The sequence below is a fragment of the Sitophilus oryzae genome, unplaced genomic scaffold (assembly GCF_002938485.1).
Source record: "Sitophilus oryzae breed Bouriz unplaced genomic scaffold, Soryzae_2.0 scaffold_649_pilon_pilon, whole genome shotgun sequence".
NCBI classification, from domain to species: domain Eukaryota; kingdom Metazoa; phylum Arthropoda; class Insecta; order Coleoptera; family Curculionidae; genus Sitophilus; species Sitophilus oryzae.
Window position 1 is genome coordinate 492,184 of NW_022147250.1, and position 18,539 is coordinate 510,722.

General features: G+C 32.9%; 1 protein-coding gene across 1 annotated transcript in view; it reads left to right on the forward strand.

The window, feature by feature from the left end:
- The first annotated feature begins 1,068 nt into the window (after positions 1 to 1,068).
- The window catches only part of LOC115887866 (potassium channel subfamily T member 2), a 314,018-nt gene continuing 296,547 nt past the window's right edge, over positions 1,069 to 18,539 (forward strand). Inside the window, exon 1 of the mRNA XM_030907381.1 lies at positions 1,069 to 1,305. Coding sequence (XP_030763241.1) covers positions 1,085 to 1,305 — 221 coding nt within the window. The 5' untranslated portion in view covers positions 1,069 to 1,084. The remainder of the gene's footprint in view (positions 1,306 to 18,539) is intronic.

An 18,539-nucleotide genomic window follows, 5' to 3' on the forward strand; every position in this document is an offset into this window, starting at 1 on the left:
TCCCTCTAACGGACAAACGAAGTACATTTGTATAGAGGTAAATTTTGTCCAATGAACTTATTTTGACTCCAGAAATACGTAGCAGTTCTGTGATCAAGGAATATTGAAAATGTATACCGGGTGCGTCTCAAAAGTGGCTCACCCATATAACTTTTTTATTTTTTCAGATAGAACAACGAGATTTGATATGTTAGTATATGACATAAATTAGGATTTATTGGCGTATTCAATTGTTTTCTGTCACTTCCTGTTTCACCGGAAATGACTACGACTTTTGATTTTTAAATGGTACCCTCGGTGTTTTGTTGTTTTATTCGATAGAAAATGACACTCTGAATAGAATGACATAATGTCAATTTTTGACATTTTCAAATATGGTTTATTTAAAATTGCAACATGCAATTCATAACGACAATTTGACTCAAAATACCAAGTGTGTTGTACCAAATTATTCTTAAAAATTTATTATAGATATGCTAATGAGCCACCCTCATTCCATTTGAAAAAATTGAGATATGATTAAAAATACGATTTGGGCATTTTTTAAACGACCAGGACAAGACACGAATAACATTAGACGATCAAATATATTTTTCCAAGGCTCCTTTATTAAAAATTAGTGTTTTAACACAGCCATGGGACTCTAGCTTGAAATTTAAAATTCAATTTTGTTTTAAGCAAAAATGTCAAAAGTTGACACATGATATATCATTCTATTTAGAATGTCATTTTCTATCGAATAAAGTAAAAAAATGCCGAGGGTGCTATTTAAAAATCAAAAGTTGTAGTAATTTCCGATGAAACAGGAAGACACAGAAAACAATTGAATACGTCAATCAATCCCAATTTATGTCATATACTAACATACCAAATCTCGGTTTTTTATCTGATAAAATAAAAAAGTTATAGGGGGTGAGCCACTTCTGAGACGCACCCGGTATACTGTTAAATGGGCTTTCCCATATTACAAGGCATGTTGTGCATTTGTTACTCTTCATTTAACTTCTTATTTTTTAGCACAACATTACAATTTATAATTTTAACGCTTTGTTGTTTCAGTACCGTGGCTCCAAAAACCAATTCAATGGAGATGCCAAAAACTTTTGGTGTGACGAGGACTGAGTGGTGTTACGCGATGTTGGGCGAGGGTACGCCATCACCTCAAACGGGAAAGGCGCGGGTGAACTTTCCAGCAGAAATGCTGGATGATTCGGACAATGGTGGCAAAATGTCGCGAGTGACAAAACGCAACAGAAGTATGAGTGCATGGAGCGATATGAGCAATTCTTGGAAGTTGGACGAAAGGTATGAACACAACGTATAAATTAACATTAGCGACCAATACATAAATTACATTTATGGCTAATTTGGTAACAGCATACCGTTTTTGACATGGATGATCTTAAAAACAGCTGTAGATAGGCAACAATTTTCTTACAGCGTCTTTTGATTGCTAAAACCTCAATTAGATTTTATTAAAAATCTAAATAACTACTATTATCTAATCAACTGAAAAAGTACAAGACATGGCAACGTTGCAAATTTTTATATTTCTAGATTATATTTGTCACTCTCATTGCACAGGAGAGAGAAAGATGCATATCGTCGGCAGTGGCGCAACTAGGGGAGGGGCTAGGAGATCTTAGCCCAACGAGACAACCGGTGCGGGTGGTATGAAATTAATTTTAACCTCAAATCAATATTATCTTACAGTGACGTAAGCCTCCCCCCCCAAAAAAAAACTTGAGCCCCTCTAAATGTCTGTGTCTAGTTGCGCCCCTGATCGTCGCGCGTCGGTGAATTATCTTAAACTGCTAGCGCTAACTCCATTATTCCTTTGTACAGGAAAGCAAAAAACGGTACATCAAAATATATACACATGTAGCAAGTATATTCATTTGTTAATATGATAACGGAATAACAATAATATTTGGTTTGGTTTGGTTTGGAAACAATATACAGGGTCCGGCAATAGTGCGTCGGGCATCTGTAGCTCCTAGAATAAAAAACTTGAGAATTTTGTTTAAGTGTAGACCTAAAATATCTACCAGGATGTATTTCAGGAAAATATTTTAACTTCTATAGGGTGACATCAAAAAGTGTAGAGGGGACTTGGATGATTTTTTTAAATTGAACACCCTGTATATTATTTTGCCTTTTGTTTATATAAATAAATATATTTAAATAGTTTCAGGTTTATGATAAATAAATCAGCCTCTATTGGCAAAAAAATACTGACTATGGAATTTTAGTTGGATCATATCAATTTTATTGCCTTTTTGGCTATATGAATAAATATATTTCGATAGTTTCAGAGAGATGTTATTACTAAATAAATAAAAATATATATATTTTTCAGTACTCAAAAAATTATTAACAATACAAAAACTGCTCTGAAATCAAAAACTAGTTAGGTATTTACTTTAGATGGTCTATTAATTGCTTTGCTATATATATGGTAATCGTTAATCATACAGGATGTTCATACATTCACGCCAAACTTTCTTAATTTATGATATATGACAATTTTTCTTTGTTTTTAATAGGATGAAACACCCTGTATATTATTTTTTATTATATGGAGAATTAAAAATGAACATTTTTTGTATTTAAAGTATTTTCAAATTTTTTTATAGTTTTCCGGATACACGCAGTCTTATTGCTTCAATAGCCTGGCGCTTTCAATGGTAAAATACGAGAGATAAAAATCACTGGGTGGCTTTGATAAAAATTTACTGTGGAAAATGCCATATGAAATATAAACTTTCTAAATATCTGCGAAACCGTTAAAAATTTTGAAATACTCTACACAAACAAAAAATCACTACAAAAGATGTTCATTTTTTAATTCTCCGTCTACTGAAGAAATAATATACAGGGCGTTCAATTTAAAAAAACGAAGAAAAATTATTTTAGATTTTAGAAAGTTTGGCGTAGAATTTTGAACATCCTGTATGATTTACGATTTTCTCTTATTTATAGCAAAGTAAGTACAGACCATCTAAAGTAAATACCTAATATAGTTTTGATTTCAGAACAGTTCCTGTATACAATTTAATTTTTTTTTTTTAAGAAGGGCTGAAAAAAATATATGTTTGAATATCTCTGAAACTATCGAAATATATTTATTCATATCTTAGGGTTATGTAAAGTGATCTGAAGAGAAGCCTAAAATGCAATAATATACAGGGTGTTCCATTTAAAAAAAATTATCCAGGTCCACTCACACTTTTTTGAGCCACCCTATAGAAGTTAAAATATTTTCCTGAAATACATCCTGGTACATACTTTAGGTCTGCACTTAAACAATATTCTCAAGTTTTTTATTCTATGAGCTACAGATGCCCGACGCACTATTGCCGGACCCTGTATACAGGGTTGTTAACCACATACGATACGGAGTATTGTAGCTAAACGATTAGATTTTTACAAACTGTAAGTTTTGGGTTCGTTAAAAGATTATTAGAGCTATAATTTAAAAATAATTTTACAAGATACAGAATGTCCCAAATAAGTAAAAAATATTGTAGTTGTATTTTATTAAATAGAACGCCCTGTATATTATTCTATTTTTAGATTCTATTATTGAAATAAAGGTAAATTTGATTAAGGTTTTTCACACTTAAACCTTACCGTTTTTGAAAGATTTTCAATTTTGTGAAATTGCAGAAAAAAAATTAAAGCTTTATTTCTCTGGGCATCAAAGTTTTTAATACTACTGAATACTACTAAATATTTACTGAAGATTGACTGATTGAAGATTGTGTTGCAATAATAAACATTTTATTACTACTACTACGGCCATTACTCGCTGACGAGTATTCGACACGCATCAGAAGATGGTCACGCAAGGCGTTTCCTTTTATGAGCCTTTTTGTGGCTGAAAAGCCCGGTACGTGATTGCCTACCGCACTTCGGACATTCAAAAATCTCATTGCTTCGTTGCCTTTTTACTTTTTGGTTGTCGCTGTTAACTGAGTTTACAATTCTTCTCCATTGAGTTCTATTGTGAACTGCATCTTACCATCCAGTCTGAATGTTAATCCCCTTTAAGTTTTCGTGGAAAATATCCTTGTACCTTTTATGTTGTCCACCCGGCCTCCTCTTACCGTCTACAAGCTCACCGTAAAGCAGAGATTTTGGTATGCGATTTTCTTGCATTCTGCATATGTGACCAGCCCATCTTAAGCGGGATTTTGTAACCATGACTTCAATACTCTCGCAGTTAGCTTTTTTAAGGACCGATTCGTTTGAGACATGATGGAACCACCGGATTCTTAAGAGATGTCTAAGGTGTCTATTGCAACTTGTTCAATGCGTTCATGTGTCGACGATACGGCACCCAGGTTTCGCTCCCATATAACATGGTAGGGATTATAATTGCTCGGTACACTGCAAGTTTCGTTTTTGTACTGAAGTAATGATAATTTGGAAAACCCTGTCTTCTAATTTTCAAAATGCTCTTGAGGCGCTGCTGCTAATCCTATGCTCAAGTTCAGAGTCGATATTGGCCTTTTCCGAAATCAAACTGCCGAGGTAATTGAATTCCTGCTACATATTCCAATAGTTCTTCTCTCCGATTTTATAGCATTGTTATGATCTTCCGGGAGTGCACATGATTTTGGTTTTGTCGACGTTTAGCTTAAGGCCCACAGCCTCGTATGCCCAGAGATATATGTGTTCAACATTTCTTGTAATTGTTGTAACGTGTTTGCAACTAGAGCGCAGTCATCAGCGTATTGAAGTTCTCCGATGAATTTTGTACGTGTTTTTGCCCTGAGACTTTTTATGTTGAACAGACCGCCGGCCATCGTATCTGTATCTAATACCCAATCCTCTATCCTGCAGTTTGCTATCCACTATAATGGAGAGCGCTGCCATGAATATGTTGAATAGGAGAAGCGCTAAGACACACCCATCTCTTACTCATGTATTTGTTAGGAAGGGATCGCTCAGTGATCCATGATGTGACACTCTTGACTTGTTGTTATGGAGGCTTATTATGCTTTTACACACTATCAAATTTGTTGGGTACTCCGAACTTTTTCATAATTGCCCAAAGTGCATCTCTGTTCACAGAGTCGAAGGCTTTTGTTAGATCGATGAATGCAACATAAAGTTTAGACTGTTGCTGTTTTACTTTTTCCTGTAGTTGACGGATGGAAAATATGGAATCGACGGTGCCGCGGTTGGTGCGAAAACCCGTTTGCGATTCTGGAATGATTTTTTCTATATATGGGTGCAGGCGGTTTGACATAATTTTTGTTAAAATTTTTCCTCCGATAGCCAATAGTGAAATTCCCCTTGGTAATTTCCTTGCAATCTGATGCACATTCCTTGTTCTTAAATATATTCACTATAATCCTCGCGTTGGTGAAAGTCCTGAGGTCACCTCATCGCTTTCCCATATGACATCAAAGAGAGCCTTCAAGAGGACCAATAAGTTTTTTACTTGCACACTTATAGTATTCTGCACGAATCGCGTCACAGCCAGCTGATTTGTTGTTTTTAAGCTATTTTATGGAGGCCTTTATTTCCTGTTCTGTTATTGGGATATCTTATATATGGGATATATATCTTCACATAGGGATGTCTAATACTTACTGAGGTATTGTGTTTAGTGCTACCATATTGGGGTTGTTTTCTTGGTTAAGGATATGGCTGTAATGCTCTTTCCATCGATTTCTGATTTGTTCTTCCTCTTTTTATCCAGTTCGCCATTTTAATGCCATGATTGGGCAGCTGGACCTTATTGGTTGGACCGTATACTTCTTTTTACAGGCCTCGAAGAATTTCTACAATCACCGTGCGTGGCGTATTCTGGAATCTGATTCGCTTTTGACCACCAGTTATCCTTTAGTTGGCACAGTTCTCTTCGAAGCGTGTTGTTGGCCGCTTTAAAGTTGTCTACCAGTCTCGGATTGTGTGGATTTGCAGTGACTGATGTGCTCTATGCTTTTGTTCCAACAAAACCTGTATATGCGGTTGATTTTCGTTAAACCAGTCTCGTTGTTTCTTTTTGTTCGACTTTCCCAGTACTTCTTCGCTGGTTTTATGAATCGCATCCCATAATTGTGTTCAGCCTTGTTCAGCTTCCAAGATTGAGATTGAAGTTATCGGTAGAAGTGATTCTTTGATGGCTTCCCAGAGGACGTCGGCGGTATTGTTCTCTAGACCCCGTACGTTCAATCTGGTCATGTTGTTTTGCTTTTGACTGTGTGGATAATTGGGTTTTAACTGGATTTTAATTTTTGAAATTAAAAATCGGTAGTCAATGCCGTATTTGGCATCTATTCTGGCTTTTGTAAGTCATCTTTTAGATGCGTCCTTCAAACACGTGGTCCAATTGATGCCAGTGGCCTAATCTGGGATGTTTCCAGGTACCTTTAAACTTGTCCTTCAACTTGAACCACGTATTGGTGATGCAAAGATTATACTCTGCTCATGTTGTTAATAAGCGTTCACCATTGCTATTTACGTTTCCTATTCCATGTTTTCCCAATATGTCAGGCCATATTTCCTGTTGTTTGCCAATACGAGCATTAAAGTCACCTAGCAAGATGATTCGTGATTCGTTCGTGCTTTGGAATTCGCTGGAGAGCATTTGTAGAGCTTGATAAAACTTATCCTTATCCTCAATTTTAGCGTCTAGAGTGGGAGCGTAGGCACTAATGATGTTGACGTAAGTTTTGTCTGATATATGGGGTATATTAGGGTCATAAAACGTTCGGAGACACCAATAGGTACTTCTGTTAATTTAGTGGCAATTTCGTTTTTGATTGCAATGCCTACGCCATGAATTCTCCTGTGTGTTGCGGGGTGACCCTTCCAAAAGAATGTAATGTGTAATGCTCCTCAGGCAGACTACCTTCATCCGCAAAGCGGTTTTCGCTAAGAGCGGAAACATCTATATTTAATCGGTGGGGTTCATGTGAGGCCAGTGATGTTCTTCTCTCTGGTCGATTTGAATTTATCTTGTCCAGTAGAGTGCGGACGTTCTACGCCGCAAACGTAAAACATTGATGTTTTTTTGTTTCTCCGATGATACGCTCGAGTAGGCACCCCCTCCCGGAGATCCGATTGAGGGGGTATTTTACCTCCGGATGATGATTTTGTCCCACTCGAATGTTTCATCATTGATGTGTGTTATCTGCGTGAAAAGGTTTAACTGTGGCGGTTACGCTGCCGCACAGTTTTAGCTGCAAGTGTAGCACGGGATGGCTATGGCACAGTGGGGACTGCGACGATAGTTTTTTTTTGGTGCTACATTCTCGGCCGGCTAGGTGTAGTTTATGTTGGAAATCTTATATTCAACAATAATTATTTAAGTTAATAATAAACTGTTTTTGTGCGGCGTCAAAAAATAAACGTCAATCAGCTCTCGGTTTGGGAAATTACTACAAGAATGCATACCTAGCAGTTGCTTTTAATATTATATTATTGTTGTGGAATTTTTGTGTTAGTCTGAAAGAGTATCACGTACAAAACGTACACGATTTTATTTTCTCCATGTATTAATTAATTATTTCGGTTAAATAAAAATCACATTGTTCCAAGTTGTACCTTTTATTATCTCTAATATCTAACAGTTTACTACTCCTCTTCCCCAGAAAGATGGTAGATCTGAGGGTTGTATAAGGTTATACCGCCTATACTCGGACGTCAGAGCCTCGTTTGTGTAACAGGGTGTTCTGAAGTCGAAATAGAATTAAATGTATATACTGGGTGGTCCGAATTGTATTCCGGAAACTTTGGCAGTATATTCTGCAGATAAAAATAAGTAAAAAAGTTCATATAAATGTAGATCCTAAAATGCTTAGTTTCTGAGATACAGGGTGTAGAAGTTTCATGTTTATTTCGAATTTTTCCAAATAATTTCTGAAGTAACGTCAATATTTGGATGAAAATTGGTGTCTTGACGTTTTTTGGCATGAAAAATTTGATTTTGATGTCAATATGACTCCTACTTGTAGAGGGCGCCACCTACATATTTTTTAACTGGTTTGAAGAGTAATAACTTTTCGTCCGTACCTGTATAAAATTAGTGAGCAAAAAAATATAAATTTATGACATTTTCTACGTAAAAAAGATCTCTTGGTAAAAATCGCTACAAGGAATGGTTCTCGAGATATTTGGAATCGAAATTATCAAGACCTATCATCATTGACATAAATTAAACATGTTGACTAACAGTTATTAAACTGATATGATAAATTTGAAATGTTTTTTAGCTAAAAGTTCAACAGAAACTGTTTTATCATCATTTTTTCGTAGAAAAAAATGTGATTAATTTAAAAATAATAAAAAATTTCCAAATTTATTATTTCAGTCAAATAACTATCTATACTCAATGTGTTAATTTTTTTGTCATTAATGACATGTATTTTCTCCGTATCATTAATGACATGTATTGATTATTTCCATTCTAAATATTTCGAAAACGGTTGTTCGTAGCGATTTTTAGCAAGAGACATTTTTTACGTAAAAAATCACGGAAATGTATTTTTTTTTTCACACAGTAGTTTTATACAGGTACGGACGAAAATTTATTACTCTTCAAACCAGTTAAAAAATATTTAGGTGGTGCCCTCTACAAGTAGGAGTCATATTGACATCAAAATCAAATTTTTCATGTCAAAAAACCCCCAGATACTAATTTTCATCCAAATATTGACGTTATTTCAGAAATTATTTGGAAAAAATCGAAATAAAAATGAAACTTCTGCAACCTGTATCTCCGAAACTAAGCATTTTAGGACATACATTTATACGAACTTTTATGATGGCAAAGTTTCCGGAATACAGTTCGAACCACCCTGTATATATGTGAATAATATCTACACTTATTTCTGAGATACCCTGTATAGATGTAAGGCATACTAACAATAATCCGCTATAGCTAGTGCGGCAATTCTTGAATAAAAAATCGGCGTCACTGTTGGCCTGAAAATGGAAATCGCTATATCATTTGATATGTAAATTATGTGACACTGTATTTTTTTGGTTGTACTTAAACTGCCGTTAAACGGTAGCTTACTAAAATGCCGTTAATAGGTATGACGTCCTTGATGTGACGCACTTGACGGCTTTATGAAATATAGGAATTTTATAAGGACTAACCAACACTATCCACCCCACCAAATAACCAACTTAACCAACGCAACTAACCTCGACACTGATAAACAAATTTAAAAAACAAATATAAATTAGTAAAAACCAACCAACCCCACCAAATAACCAACTAACCAATGAATTAATACCCTCCAAATAATCACGCTAACCAACCCGCCAAATAACTAAACCAATCCAACAAAAAAGATTGAAACCAATGCAATAAGATCACGCTATAAGCAAAAAAAAATATAAAAAATCTTGGTCAGCGTGAGATTTGAACCTCGGACCATCCGCTCCCGAACCGATAGTTTTTCAAGTTTCAAAGCATTTATTGAGAATGTCTCCTTAAATACAATAAAAAGGTGCTATATACAATATATACAATAAATAAAATAACATGATAAGATGGTATGTTGTTCTTCTGACGAAGCACTCAACCACCTAAGCGAACCCTGTGAACAGGGGGGCCGGTGTTTGCCCTAGGTAGCTCTTTTATTGACTGGGCGAGGACTGCAGGTTCCGCTTTTGCTCACACATGCATTGGGAGTACAGAGGCAATGCCGACGTGCTTTACTTTAATAAATATGTTGGTTACTTAAATCAGATCCGTAGAATCGGAGGAAAAAACTCTTAAAAAACCTTCGTAATATCTTCGAACCGATAGCCTCAGCCACGGAGCCACAGGTGCTCTTGCAATATGCTTATCGCTAGGCATTACCCTTGATTATGTATAAATAGATATACAATGAGGGCTTAGTAAAATCCTCTCTTGTAGATGGCGCCTTGTCCGTTCTGCATTTTTGTATTCCCCTACGATTTTCTTTTTGAGGGGAATCTGTTAAACCCGCCCATCGTTCAAAAATGGAAGGGCGCGAGGTCACATCTATATTGGGCTACTTTATTAGCATCGTTTCACGCATGTTTTACGAAAAATAGCTTTATCCTTTGTTTGTTTCAACTTCGTGACAAGAAAAAGGAAAGAAGTCATATTCGTTTCTAAATTCAGCAGTTTTGTTTTATCTTTCTCGACTTGATTTCGTTCCTGTTTAGTTATGTCTTAAAAAGGAGGGCCGGTGTTTTTGAGTTGTAGCTTAATGCATATCTAAATAATTAAAAAACTCAATTTTTTCGTCCGTCACGAAGAAACGAAACACTATTTTTGAATATTTGAATTACAAACTATTATTTTATGAGTTTTATGTGTTGTGTTTACGTAATGTGTAATGTGTATTTTGTACCTGCTGGATAATATATTTGAAACATATTGTAATTAAACAAAAAGCATCTTTGTATTACAGGTGAGTAAATACCTGCTGGATAATATTTTGAAACATATTTAATTAAACAAAGCATCTGTATTACAGGTGAGTAAATACTGTTCATATTTATTTCTAAATTCATATAAATTTGTTTTAAATCACTCTTGGTTTTTAGAGTTTTTATCTTAGAGTTTTACCTCATAGAGAGTCTGAGATAAGTTTAATAATAAACATTAAATTTGATAGATTGATAGATAGATTAAACGATAAATTATGTTTCATTTCTTACTTTGTTTTTTTGGAACTGTCAGATATATTGTGTATTTTATAATTTTTCTTAATTAATAACGTAAAATATTGTTTATCTACAGTCCACCCTGTGTTTAGATAAAGCTTCATATCAGATTTCCTATTTGATATTTTCACTCAAATCATATTTTTGTAAAATAGGTATGCTTGCATGCAAAAGTAGCGTAAATTTGACAGGGAGGTATTTTTATAGATATACAGGATGATTCATAGATTTAAATACATATTTACTTTAGAGTTGTATATGTCAAAAGAAAGGCTATATTTTTTATTTTTTCTTGGTGAATTTGTCAAAAAATTGTCTTTCCAGAAAATACTATAATATCGTAATCGTATAGAGTTCATTTTAACCATTTTTGGATTAATTTTTTTTGTTTATATAATAAAATATATATTTAAAGCCCTTTCTAAGTTAAAAATAAGTAATATGGAAGTTTTTTACTGGAACTAATTTAAGGTAATGTTCTCTTCATATAATTATATAAAAGTATGCTAAAAAACTAGATATTATATTTTTCTTTGCTATTTCAAATGGAACACTGTATTTTATATCATAAATCAACAAATCTTTTATCCAACTTTTGTTTTATTAAGATCTATATCTCAAATTAATAGTTATTGAATTGTTCTCATTGTCTCTTTGAGAATAAACATGATTTGTTTTTCGCAATTTTTATTAGTAGGTTTGTCGTTAAAAGTGATGTATCTACATATTTATCAGCGACAAAAATTAAGAATTAGATGTCTAAAATAATTTCCTAATTATTTTTTTACTTGGCGTATCAGTAAATATTATTTATTTTATCGCTGCAGCTGAAAATAATTATGTATTCCAAGAGGACATTACTGTATAAATATCGATTATTAGATTTAAAAATTATTTTTCAAAACAAAGTTGGAAAAAACTACGTTTATGTCATAAAATGTGGAGTTTCTCTTTGAAATAATCGAGAAAAACCCAACATCTAGTTTTGACGCCACCAGTATATATCATACATTATAGTTAATTATACTGCAATTTATTATACATACGTAGTTTTGTTTGGTGAAAATGAAACTTTCTAAAAGTATTCCCAATTAAAACATATTAAGAATTTCCTACATTATAATTTTGAAAGACGTTTGAGTGGGCAGACAATTTGGTCTAAAATAATCATATGTCTAAAAAATTTAGTCTAAAATAATCAAAACCACTTAACACATATAACTCGCTTTAAAAAATCTAAAAGAAATAAGTTTGTATATTGTATTCATATTTTATTAAATTATTATAGGTGTGACTGCTATGGTCGTACTTCGCCACTTTAACCAACCATTGGTGAGACCATGGTAGGACCTTCAGAGATTATAATGCGAATTTTTCATACCATGTAAATCTATATACATATATTAATAAATGCGTTTGTTTTATTAAATTTGTTTTCTTATACGGTATGAGCGAAAAAAACGGCGTCTATTTGTTTACGTACAAATATATGACATCGATATTCATTTCCAAGCCACCTCTGACGCCGTTTTTTTTATCGTATGGTATACACTTACATATATCCCTTATCCTTTAAATCCGATTTATTTCTAATAATTATAAAAATAAGATACCTGAATGATTCTTCCGAAATATTATAAAATGAGATATCAGGAAATAAATATAGTTAATTATCTCGTTTGTTTTGGGAATTCAAAAAAAAGGGTATAGAGAATCTTAAGAGACACAGTTCAAATATTATTTTTGAGTATAATGGGTGCTTCAAAAAATGTGGCGGATATAATGTAACATGTTTTTTAATGCAAAACTAAAAAGAAAAGAAAGTATATTATGTACATCTATACTCTATACAGCTTGCAATCTGTTCTGAATTTTTCAATTTTTATCCTTCTTTTACTTCATTTACACTATAACAAGTTTTGCCATGACAAAACAAAAATTATTTATTATTAAGCATTAAAGTAATTTATATAGTTATATGACATTATTAATAGAAATTGAAGAATTTTGTAAAATCTATCAGAAAGAATTATAATATACCGGGTGTTTTTCAAAAGTGGCTTGATTGACATATTCAATTAGTTTCGGTTATTTCTTGTTTCACCGGAAATGACTACAACTTGGTTTTTAAATGGTACCATCGGTATTTTTTTACTTTATTTGACAGAATATGGCATTGTGAATAGAATAATTTAATGTCAATTTTTGACATATTTACTTAAAAAATTGTATTTTAAATTGCAATCTAGAGTGCCATGATAAAAAAAAAACATGTAACCGGTCGTAAAGGTAACGACAGTTTGACTCGATATACGAAGTGTGTGGTACCAAATTACCTATTTACCAGGTACCAAAAAGGAAAAGACACAAAAAATATTAGACGATCAAATCAATTTTTCCGAAGCTCCTTGATTAAAAATTAATGGTTTTAACACAGCCATGACACTAGATTGAATTTTAAAATGCTATTTTTTTAATTGAAAATGTCAAAAGTTGACATATGATGTCATTCTATTCAGAATGTCATTTTCTATCAAATAAAGTATAAAAAATACCGAGGGTACCATTTAAAAATCAAATGTGGTACTCGTATACATTTCCGGTGACACAGGAAGTGACCGAAACTAACGGAATACGAATTACACGAAAAAAAAAATAAAAAAGTTATAGAGGTGAACCGCTTTTGAAAAAACACTCAGTATAGGCTGCGTCATTGAAAGAATCTGCATATATTTTTCTATTTTAAATACGTAGTCGAATTTCAAAAATATATATTGAACACCCTGTATATACTACCTTAAATATCTACATATAAATATCTAATATTTTTTCTTCATCAACAAATTGAAATATTATAAAACTAGTTTTAGCTTACACAGTTATATGCAAGAAAACAGCTGCTTAAGTCCAGAAATACGGAAAACGCTTAATAAACGCTTTCATTTATATAAAACTGTAAGGTCTCGTAAGAGCACTGCCTTTTGCTATGTGTCTCTGCCAAGTGCACCGTTGTATTTTACTAAATAAAATTTTTTTAAAAACAACACTCGTCGTTCAAGTGATTTAATTGGCGCAGTCGGTAGGATCACGTTGTTTCCCAGTTTCGAGTCTCGCATCGTGCGGTAGATCTGTGAAATTCGCGGTTTTCAACCCCTAAAACGTGATTTTTACGAACAAAATTACTGTGAACTTTCTGTGGCGATCACTACCAAGCAGAACTGTGCTGAGCGAGCTACATTCGAGGCAGTGCAGTGAAACCTGTGAGAGTAAGAGGATCAACCCCAGCAGAAATAGACGAACCACCACAAGGTGAACAGATAGCAGAAGTCCGGAAAGGGAAGAAGCTTATCATCAGGTAGGTGCCATTTCCTTTTCGCCTCCTGAACCCTCTGTATAAGGAGTCAGTCTAGAGATAATTATAGGTCGCAGCTTATTGAAAGCATTAATTTTAAGACAAAGAAAAATCAATCAATAAAATAAAACGAAATAAATAAAATAAAAAATATGAACAAGAACAATCTAGAAACGATTGTTGAACAAATTAATAATTTAAGTTTAAGAGAAAATAATTTAAATACAAAAATGCAAGGTTCCAGTAACCAACAACCCAAAATAAATTGGGACATTTTTAAATCTAAGCTAGACAATATTAAGACGTATGATGGCAATAGTAATACGTTAAATAAATTCATTTTTAAATGTGAAAATTTAATGATAAGATATAACAACATTGAAGACGATGAATTTAAACAACACATTTTTGAATGTATCCATTCTAAGTTAGTCGGTAAGGCAGAACTAATGGTCGGCAACAGAACCGAACTTAGTAGTTGGGAGGCCGTAAAAGCTGCTCTTATTCAGTGTTTTTCGGATAAAAGAGATTTAGACTGTCTTATACAAGAACTAACCAGGATGAGACCATTTAAGGGTGAACATTTGACAAGTTTTGGCAATAGAATTCAACTTACAAAAAGTAGTGTAATTCAAAGGGTGAGCAATGACACCAACCTTTCAGCAGAGCAAAAGATTTGTCAAATTAGTCACTACGATAAAACCGCTTTAAATACTTTTATAGCAGGGTGTAGTGGTCAATTACGAAACAACATGTATATTAAAAAACCAGAGTCACTAGAAGATGCGATAGCTTTTGTTGATGAGTTTGAAAATTTCGAAAGATTATACGGTAGTATGCAAAATACAAATTTAAATCAAAAACCAAATAATCAATCAATGCAAAGACCGAATCAAAATTTTAGAAATTTTCAAAATAATCCTCAAAATAATTTTCAAAATCAACCAAATTTTAATAATTATAACAGAAATCCAAATTATCAACAAAATTATAACAGACAATATAACCCAAATTATCAACAAAACCCTAATTTTCAATCGAAACCAGTTTTTCCAAGTCAACCTATTGATTTACCCCCATCTCGACAAGTACCCCAAAGATTTCCCACTAACAGAGAAGTTTTCGGACCCCCTCGTAATGTCTTTAAACCTAGACCCATACCTCCACACGAACAGACTAAACCTGAACCAATGTCGACTACATCACACGTTCCTTCTACGATGTATAGTAAAAGAAATTCTCACATACAAAATTTTAGGCCAAATTACCAACAAAATCCAAACCAAAATTTTATGTTCCAAGAGGTATATTCTGACGAAAACAATTACGATAATTATAACGATTCTGATTATAATCAATATTGTTCTCAAGACTATAATCAATATTATTCTGATGAAAATCAATACGATCAAAATAACGAATATTTCGAAACCGAAAATTTCGAGGAAAATCAAACAAATAATGACTCTTCTCTACCAAAGGAAAATTTTACGGAGCCGAGCCTCCAAAAGACAACGACATGATAGAAATTAATACTAATATTGCGAGAAATAACGCATTACCTTACGTAGAAATTAAAAACCCTAAATTAAAACTGTTAATAGATACTGGAAGCTCTCGATCAATTTTAAGACCGTGTATAGCTGAAGAATTTTTTCCAGATTGTATATATCAGACAACTAACATCATAAAAACAGCTGTAGGTAGCCAAGCAGCTCAATATCAAGCCGATATAAATTTTTCAGATTTTAAAAATAATCACGAAATTAAATTCATTCTTTTTGATTTTCATGACTATTATGACGGTGTTTTAGGACTGTCAGATCTGATAAAAATGAATTTAAACATCGATTTAAAAAATAAAAAATTAATTGGACAAAACATCGAAATTCCATTTAAATATAGGGAACCTAAAGAGACAAGTTTTTCATTTTCTGTAAACTCACACGAAAAAATTATAAAAAAGATTCCGGTAAGCGTATTTAACGGCGATATAATAACAATTTCAGGCACGATAAATGATTTATATATACCCCAAATTTTATCATATGCTAAAGAGGGATTTGCCCCAATCGAGATCCAAAATTTAACGAATAAAACAATTTGTGTCACTTTAAATGAACCCATACCAGTGAACTCGTTTCAAGCAAATCTTTACGAAACATATACTGTCGAAAATTTTAAATCCCGGCTGACTAGATTAACCCAAAACCAGCCAAACTATCCCAATAAAAACAACGCGTATATTAAGGATCTGAATGCTTTAGAAACCTCATCGATATGCAACAATCCAGGCGATATAGACGAAACTATCGAAGAACTGATAAGACACGAAGAAAATCTACCAGACATAAGTGAACTAGAGATAGAAGACTTTCTAAAACCTAAACCCAAAATTAATATAATATCAAATATTTTAATACGACCAGCAGATAAACCAAAACAAAAAGATTCAGAAGATCTAGAAACTGTCCACACAGCGGAAGAAGATCCGATATTTGGAATACCAATATCCGAACGATCGTTAAATACCTATAAACATCAAATAATTATGACAAGTGGCGATATCGAAAATCTTCAATGTAAATTCGAAAAAGTATTTGACAACACGCGAGTATACGTTACGATTTCAAAAAGAAATTCAAAAGAAAACATCATAAAATTGTTAAAAGAATTTATAGACATAAAACAAACATATGCGCTATATTTTAGAGATCCAATTTTAGCACGTAATTTCACAATTACTCTCCAAGAACTATTTAAAAATTCTTCTTACAAATTTATACAATGTTCCAAATTTCTCACTGACGTAGAAACTTTAAACGACCAAAAAGAAAAATTAAATCTCTATCATACCACCAAAACATGCCACCGCGGAATTAACGAAATGAAGCAATCTCTAACATCTAAATATTACTGGCCGAAAATGTCAGAACATATCGAACATTACATTAATAATTGCGAAGTCTGTCAGAAAAATAAATATGATAGGAATCCACCTGTTATAAAATTCAACCTGACCCCAACCACATCTAAACCATTCGAACACATACATATCGACACCTTTAAAATATCTAACGAAAATTACCTAACTATAATTGATACATTTTCTCGATACGGTCAAGCGTACCCCTTAAAATATCTTACAGGACCAGCTGTCCTAGAAAACATTTTTAGCTTTATTACTCATCACGGTATACCTAATAAAATAACAACTGATTGCGGTACTGAGTTTAAAAACAAAGAAGTGGAAGATTTTTGTAAGATTCATAAAATCGAACTACATTACACCACAAGCAAAAACAGTAACTCAAATTCACCAGTAGAGCGATTCCACTCCACGCTAATCGAACATTACCGTTGTCTGAAGGAATCAAACACCCAATTTACCCCAGACCAGTTAATAAAAAGAGCGATTTTAGGTTACAACAATTCTATTCATAGTGTAACTAAACACACTCCATTTGAGATAATAAAAGGTCATATCGATAGTATTGATCCATTCGATCTAAACGATCAATTAATTGTGTCAAATTACGTTAGTAAACACAAAGAAAATGTTAAAGAATTATATCATAATATACAAAGAGTAAACGCGGAAACAAAAGAAAAAATAATAACTAAGCGAAACGATAAAAGGTCAGAGCCTCAGAAATATAACACCGGTACAGCCTACGTCAAAACGAAAGCTCGTAGTAAAGACCAACCGCGTTATAAAAAGACGGAAATTAAAGACGAAACCGACATAAAACTAATAACCGACAAAGGGACTTACCACAAAAATCTGTTTAGAAAACCTAAAACTAAACAAAATTTAAAATTTCAGGGAAAAAATGACAAAGATCCTCCTGACAAAGATCCCAATCCTAGTACTTCTAGTACTCCCTGTATATAATACAGAAGAAATATCTTTAAGTAGAATTAAGAATCCTATTTTACCTATGAAATTAGGAAACGCTAAACTTATATATAGCAAGCATACTTTTCTCCATTATATAGAATTAAAACCTATTTTTAAGCAGCTACTTAACATAGAAAAATATTTTAACGACTTAAAAAGTCATATAACTCACGAAAATATTACTAATCATATTTCATATCATGGAATATCTCAAAATGCTATTATCCAAACACAATTTCTAATCGATATAACTCAACAAAAACTTAGAAATTTAAATCCGCACTTTAGAAATAAAAGAGGATTAATTAATATTATAGGGAAAGTAAATAAATGGCTTTTTGGCTCTCTAGACTCTGAAGATGGAGATAGATATAACAAGGCTATTATTCAATTAGAGAATAAGCAAAAATCAGCTATCAATGAATTGAATTTACAAATATCGTTGTCGAAAAATATAATTAAAAATTATAACGAAACAATTTTCACTTTAAATTCAAACCAGCAAAAGCTAGAGCAAGGGTTACGCGTTTTTAAAGAAACAGTTGATAAGAGAATAACAGAACTGCAAGATTACATCAGTCTTCAAGGTATTATATCACACATTAACTTAAACTGCCA